This window comes from Epinephelus moara, chromosome 2 (genome assembly GCF_006386435.1).
Source record: "Epinephelus moara isolate mb chromosome 2, YSFRI_EMoa_1.0, whole genome shotgun sequence".
Lineage (NCBI taxonomy): Eukaryota > Metazoa > Chordata > Actinopteri > Perciformes > Serranidae > Epinephelus > Epinephelus moara.
In genome coordinates, this window is record NC_065507.1 from 3587993 (window position 1) to 3595073 (window position 7081).

Consider the following 7081-nt stretch of genomic DNA (forward strand, 5'->3'; position numbering starts at 1 on the left):
TTTTACAGGGAGCCAGTGCAGAGAAGCTAAAACAGGAGAAATATGATCTCGTTTCTTAGTTCCTGTTAGTACACGTGCTGCTGCATTCTGAATTAGCTGGAGAGTTTTTAAGGACTTACTAGCATGTCAAAAAAGTCATAGTATAGTATGTTGAAAAAAGTCATAGTATACTATGTTGAAAAAAGTCATGGTATAGTTTGCTAAGAAAGACATAGTGTAGCATGTCAAAAAAGCCATAATATAGCATGACGAAAAAGTCATAATATAGCATGACGAAAAAAGGCATAATGTCAAAAGAAAGTCAGAGTATAGCATGTCGAAAAAGGTCATAGTATAGCATGTCACAAAAGTCATTATATAACATGTCGAAAAACTCATAGTATAGTTTGTCAAGAAAGTCAAAGTATAGCATGTCGAAAAACTCTTAGTATAGCATGTTGAAAAAAGTAATGGTAAAGCAGGTCAAAAAAGACAGAATATTGGATGTTGAAAAAGAGTCATAGTATAGTATGTCAAAAAAATCATTGTATAGCATGTCAAAAAGTCATTGTGAAGTATGTTGAAAAAAACCCTCATAATATAGTTTGTCAAAAAAGTCACAGTATAGCACATAAAAAAAAAGTCATAGTATAGTATGTTGAAAAACGTCATGGTATAGTATGTTAAAGAAGTCCTAGTACAGCATGACAAAAGAAGTCATAGCATAGTATGTCAAAAAAAGTCATTCTATAGTGTGTCGAAAAAAGCCATAGTATAGCTTGTCAGAAAAGTCATAGTATAGCATGTCGAAAAACTCAAAATATAGTTTGGCAAAAAAGTCGTAGTATAGCATGTCAAAAAGGTGACCGTATAGCATATCGAAAAAGTCATAGTATAACATGTCAAAAAACTGTAAAATATAGTTTTTCAAAAAAGTTATAGTATAGCATGTTGAAAAAGAGTCATAGTATAGTATGTCAAAAAAGCCATAGTGTAGCAAGTCAAAAAAGTCAAAGTATAGTATGTCAAAAAAGTCATTGTAGAGCATGTCAAAAAGTCATTGTAAAACATGTCGAAAAAACACAGTATAGCACGTCGAAAAGAAGTCATCGTATTTCATGTCAAAAAAGTCATAGTATAATATGTTGAAAAACGTCATGGTATAGTATGTTAAAGAAGTCCTAGTATAGCATGACAAAAAGAGTCATAGCATAGTATGTCAAAAGAAGTCATACTATAGTATGTCAAAAAAGCCATAGTATAGCTTGTTGAAAAGTCATAGTATAGCGTGTCGAAAAACTCAAAATATAGTTTGTCAAAAAAACTCATTGTATAGCATGTGAAAAAGTTCATAGTATAGCATGTCAAAAAACTGAAAATATAGTTTTTCAAAAAAAGTCATAGTATAGCATGTCAAAAAAGTCATAGTATAGCATGTTGAAAAACTCAAAATATATTATGTCGAAAAAAGTAATAGTAAACCATGTCAAAAAAAGTCATAGTATAGCATGTCAAAAAAGTCATAGTATAGTATGTTGAAAAACGTCATAGTATAGTATGCTGATAAAAGTCATGGTATAGTATGTTAAAAAAGTCATAGTGTAGTATGTCAAAAAAGTCATAGTGTAGTATGTTGAAAAAAGTCATGGTATAGTATGTTAAAAAAGTCAGTGTAGCATGTCAAAAAAGTCAAAATGTAGTTTGTCAAAAAAGTCATGGTATAGCATGTCAAAAAGGTCACAATACAGCATGTCAACAAAATCATAGTATAGCATGTGGAAAAAAATCTTAGTATAGTATGTTGAAAAAGTCATATTATAGTATGTAAAAATAGTCAAAGTATAGTATGTCAAAAAAGTCATGGTTATAGTATAGTATGTTGAAAAAAGTCATGGTATAGCATGTGGAAAAAAGTCACAGTATAGCATGTCAAAAAAGTCATTGTATAGTATGTTGAGAAATGTCATGGTATTGTATGTTAAAGAAGTCCTAGTATAGCATGATAAAAAAATTCATAGCATCGTATGTAAAAAAAAGCCATACTTTAGCATGTCAGAAAAGTCATAATATAGCATGTTGAAAAACTCAAAATATAGTTTGTCAAAAAAGTCATAGTAACCATGTCAAAAAGCTCACAGTATAGCATGTTAAAAAAAAGTCATAGTATAGTATGTCAAAAAAGTCATTGTAAGCATGTCGAAAAAATTCACAGTTTAGCATGTCATAAAGTGAAAGTCTATCATATCTTAAAAAAAAGTCAAAATATAGCATGTCAAAAAAGTTATAGAGATGTATGTCAAAAAAGTCATAGTATATTACGACAAAAAAAGTCATTGTATAGCATGTCATAGTAGGCATGTCAAAGAAAGTAATAGTATGGCATGCCAATAAGGTCATAGTACTGTACGTCAAAAAAGTCATAGTATTGCATGTCAAAGAAAGTCATCGTAAGTCGAAAACTGTGAAAAAAAAATATTGCATGTGGGGGGAAAAAATCATATTATAGTATGCCAGTAAAAGTCAGAGTTTGCCTAATTAAGTAAAAAAAATAAAATAAATTATAGAATCGAAAGTCGAAAAACTCTTGAAAGGTCAACCATAGCATGTTGAAAAAAATTGAATTGTATAATATTTCATTCAAAGTACCCTTATTTACATATATTTCTACATGCATGAGATGAAATGTTTACCTGACCATGTTAACATGGTTTCACAGCTCCAGACTCTTGTGTTGTGTTTCTGCAGCTCCTATAGGCGGCGCTGTGACAGGACGGCAGAGCAGCACAGGTGGAGGAGTGCGATGTCTGGGAGACAGCTACTTCATGTCTGCTGATGTCAGCCAGTTTGAGCCGCATGACGTGGTAGTGATGGCCTACAACCACCATGTTGTCATTCACGCTCAGAAGGTGTGTGTGTGTGTGTGTGTGTGTGTGTAAGAGGTTATGTCTGTACAGCTATCATTGTGAGGACAAGTCCCTTTTTTTAACCTCTGGAGTCAGGACCATTCTTCAAAGTGAGGACATTTAGGCTGGTCCTCATTTTTTTTCACTGTAATGGTCTCCAGAGGTTTTAAATGCTTGTCTCGCAGTTTCAGACAGGTCATCATGTGCTTCTGTGTGTGTCTGTAATCCAGATGAACAAACTTTTTGCTCGCTATTGCCCCTTCTGACACTTTTGAGAAAATGCACCAGAGAAACTTAAAGGGGAACACCACCTAAATTAAAAATTGAAATGTGTTATTTCCTAGGAAAGTCCAATCAATATTTGTAGACCAAGCCAAATGACCTCATTCTATTTTAGTGTTCTCAGTTCTGAAACAGAAAATGTGCCCATATACTCAGAACATTCCCCTGGGTGCTCTCAGTGTCATCTATAACATTTTTCCCTATTCACTGTCTGTAGAGCAGCTCCAAACATTATACCCTGTGATGTTACAAATTTGAGATTTAGAACTTCAGTTTTTGGATTTGGGAGAGAGTTGTTCATTTTTACTAATATTTTTGGACTCTCTTTGACCACATTAGGCCCGTTTCCACCGCAGGAACTTCGGGGGAATTTTACGGGGCCGGGGCCGTTGGTGCGTGTCTCCACCACAGGAACCACCCCCGAGGGACAGAGTTCCGGAACTTTTACGGGGTCGAAACAAGTCCCTGCTTTGGAGTAGGTACTCAGAACGGCCCCGAAAGACTCCTGGCTGGGGCTTGGGGATTACTTGGTGCTGACTGGATATACTCAAGGAGGGATGTGACGTCAACAGAAAGCAACAAAATAGCCGGCATTTTTAAAACTCAGCAGACGAGGGTTAGCTCGTTCATATAGCTTTCGCCGCCATGTAAAAAAACTCACTAAATGGCCCGTGAAAAAATGATTCTTTCCAGCGGATATCTTAGTTACAACATAATTGAGCTAGCAAAGCAGTTTTGTGTTGCTATGTGTGGTATTTATTCAGTTTTGGGAAATCACGATGTCTAGAAAGCATCAGCTGACAGGGACAGCTAACAGCAGCAGCAAAGCTAACATCAGGACGTCATCTGTTAAAAGCCTCCCGTTGTCGGATACGACATGAAACTACTCCAGTTAGCTCAATCATGTTGTAACTAAGACATCCGCTGGAAAAAAAAATTTTTTCACGGGCCATTTATTGAGTTACTGAGTTATTACAGACACCGCTATCGGCTAACGGCGTCCCTACATTGCCCCGGTCAAAATGGTCGCGCAACGATCACGTCACATCCAGAGGCAGCCCGTAACTTTACAGGAACCTTCCTCGTACTCCGCTCTCAGTGGAGACACGGCGGTTGAGAGGGCCAAGCGAGAGGACGTTCCTGTAGTAGTTCCTGCCCCCCCCAATAGTACCAGGAACTTCTTCAGTGGAAACGGGCCTATTGATAACCCATTTTGAAAATGGGTGTTCCTCTTTAAACCATAGATACAGACAATCACAAGGTTTATTGAGTGAAATGAAATACATCATACGAAACTTCATGCTGGGTAATACGATATACTTTTGAAAAATACTTTTAATACACACCCTCATAAGTACAACACACCTCTGCAAATGTATTTTAGATTGATCTGTATCGTTAACAGAACTTAACATCTTTAAATGAATTGACCATTTTTATGCAGAATACATCCAGATAATCAGTGCAAAACCTCACAATAATATTCAGATCAGCAAGAATCATCAACCAGATATGCTTAAAGACATTATTATAATAACATTTATGCTGCTCACACTAATAATACAAATGCAACAGCAGCTGCCACATACCGATTAATCATTTAAATGGTTTGTTAATCAACTGAAATAATTTATCAGAGTTTTTGATGGGTCATTGCTAAATCCATTTATCAAGTAAAAATCCCACGTCTTATATTAAGTAATACTTCCAGTTTCTTAAGTCTGTGGATTTACTCCGTTTCTCTATTAAACATGATTATAAATTCATATATTAGAAAGAAAAATAAAAAATTGTATCACCACCAAAAATGAGGCATTACTGGTAGACATTTCACAAGGTCAAAAGCCATAAAGGTTCCACTAAATTAATCTGTAGTGAAAATATCACCATGGCACGGTGGTGCAGTGGTTAGCAACGTCACTTCACAGCAAGAGGGTTCCTGGCTCGAACCCGGGGTTGGGGGTTTAAACCTCGAGGTGTGGGAGCCCTTCTGTTTAGAGTTTGCATGTTCTCCCTGTGTCAGTGTGGGTTTCCTCCAGGTGCTCCAGCTTCCTCCCACAGTCCAAAGACATGACGTGACTCTAAATTGTCCGTAGGTGTGAATGTGAGTGTGAATGGTTGTCTGTCTCTATGTGTCAACCCTGTGATAGTCTGGTGACCTGTCCAGTGTCAGCTGGGATAGGCTCCGGCCCCCCTGCAACCCCTAGCAGGATAAGCAGGTAAGAAAATGAATGAATGAATGAATGAATGAATGAAAATAGCATTGGCTGCAGCACTACTCTACATATCATTGCATGTATATATTAATATCAATGTTTTCTCATAAACAAACAGTGACTCATCAGATCTACAATAAACACAGGATCAAACTGTATCACCTCCATCATGTCAGACTCAGACATGTTCTGTCAGTTCTCCAGAGAAGGTGCAGCTTGCTTGTCTGCCTCCCCTCTTTCCCTCCACCCTCACAGTTTGACATTAATCATGTTTAAATTGTGGGTGAGTGGAGGAGGAAGGAGTGAGAGCGTCTGCTGCGGTGCAGGAAGATCACTTTAACAGGGGTCAGCACACAAATTGGTAAAAACCCACGACCGTTCAACTCCCCTTACAGGCCTGTAACAGAGGAAAAAAATCTTCAGAGAGAACTAGTCAGTGTTCATTTCTCTCCTCCTTTCCTCCCTTTTCTCTCGTTCCCCACCAGCTGAGCAGCGCTGACCTCTCCACCCTTCTCTCCATCACTGCTTCTCACCCTCTTTTCTCGCCCTCTCGCCTCTCTTCCCCCTGTTGCTCTTCTCACTTTCTCCTCCCGTCCTCCAGTGTTCGACGACCTTTCTTTTCATCATCTTTTCCTCCCTCTGTTTACCCCCCTCCAACAGCTGTCCCCTCCATCTACAGATAAATTCCTCCATCCACAGCTCCATCTTTCTTTAACCTTCTGTTTATGTCCTTCAGGTACTGGATGATGGAAGTGTCAGTGACACATTTACCCACAAGTCCCTGTTTCCAGAGGATATGGACCCGTTGTCTGTCAGTGGGACCCTTAACCCTGATGGTACCCTTGTGGTGAGGGTCCGCCGGACCACAGCGCTGGGTGGGCTGGAGCCCCCGGGTGTCCCCACCTACTGCAGTGAAGCTCACCTTTGATTTGTGGCCTCATAGTTTTTTTTTTTTGTTGTTTTTTTTTTTACAGTTCTCAGCTGTTGAAGTATTATCATTTTAATAAAGTGTTGTAGGTGAGGTAGACTCACTGACCTATCAAGCTGACACTGGAATTCAAATGAATGATCTGTATGTATTATATAATATAATAGTAATAGTTATTTTTGTCCATTTGCTCAGTGTATTGTTCCATGGTAACATATCTCAACAGCTTTTGGCCAGATTGCCATTATATTTAATTTAATATTTAACATTAATTTAAACTATGGAATTTATCTTACTTTTTTATTTTCATCTTGTAAATTCCTGGTGCAAACTAAGTCTTTTTCAGCCATGCAATAGATGTTGTTACAAAAAGTCTTTAATAAACTTTTGTTCATCATAATGGTGTTTTGTTTAATGTGACGTTCTCCCCACTCCATCAATGGTCACAGGAGCCAGACAGAGGAAGCTGTTAGAAGTTAAATCGCTGTCTGGCTGGATTTGAATCAAACAGAGATGTGATCAGCCCACACAGTCCAACACTCAGGGTGAATTTATTTGACCTGAAACACCTTCTACTTTAATTTAAATCTTGAGTCAGCAGATTTCAGTCTGCAGAGTGTTTCTCGTTAGGAATAAATGGGTGGATATTAGCAGCATTGGCTCTGACAACAACCAGACACTTTTCCCGGGCCAATTGAGATAATTGGACTGACGTGAGGCTTTGAACAGATGCAAAATGAAATCTCATGCCTGTCACCACTCATCACCTCTAC

At 37.8% G+C, this 7081-nt stretch overlaps 1 protein-coding gene across 1 annotated transcript in view; it reads left to right on the forward strand.

Annotated features, from left to right (window-relative positions):
• Window positions 1-6685, forward strand: part of LOC126404295 (heat shock protein beta-7-like) — a 16233-nt gene extending 9548 nt beyond the window's left edge. Inside the window, exons 2-3 of the mRNA XM_050067446.1 lie at window positions 2725-2885; window positions 6117-6685. Coding sequence (XP_049923403.1) covers window positions 2725-2885; window positions 6117-6308 — 353 coding nt within the window. The 3' untranslated portion in view covers window positions 6309-6685. The remainder of the gene's footprint in view (window positions 1-2724; window positions 2886-6116) is intronic.
• Window positions 6686-7081: the final 396 nt, after the last annotated feature.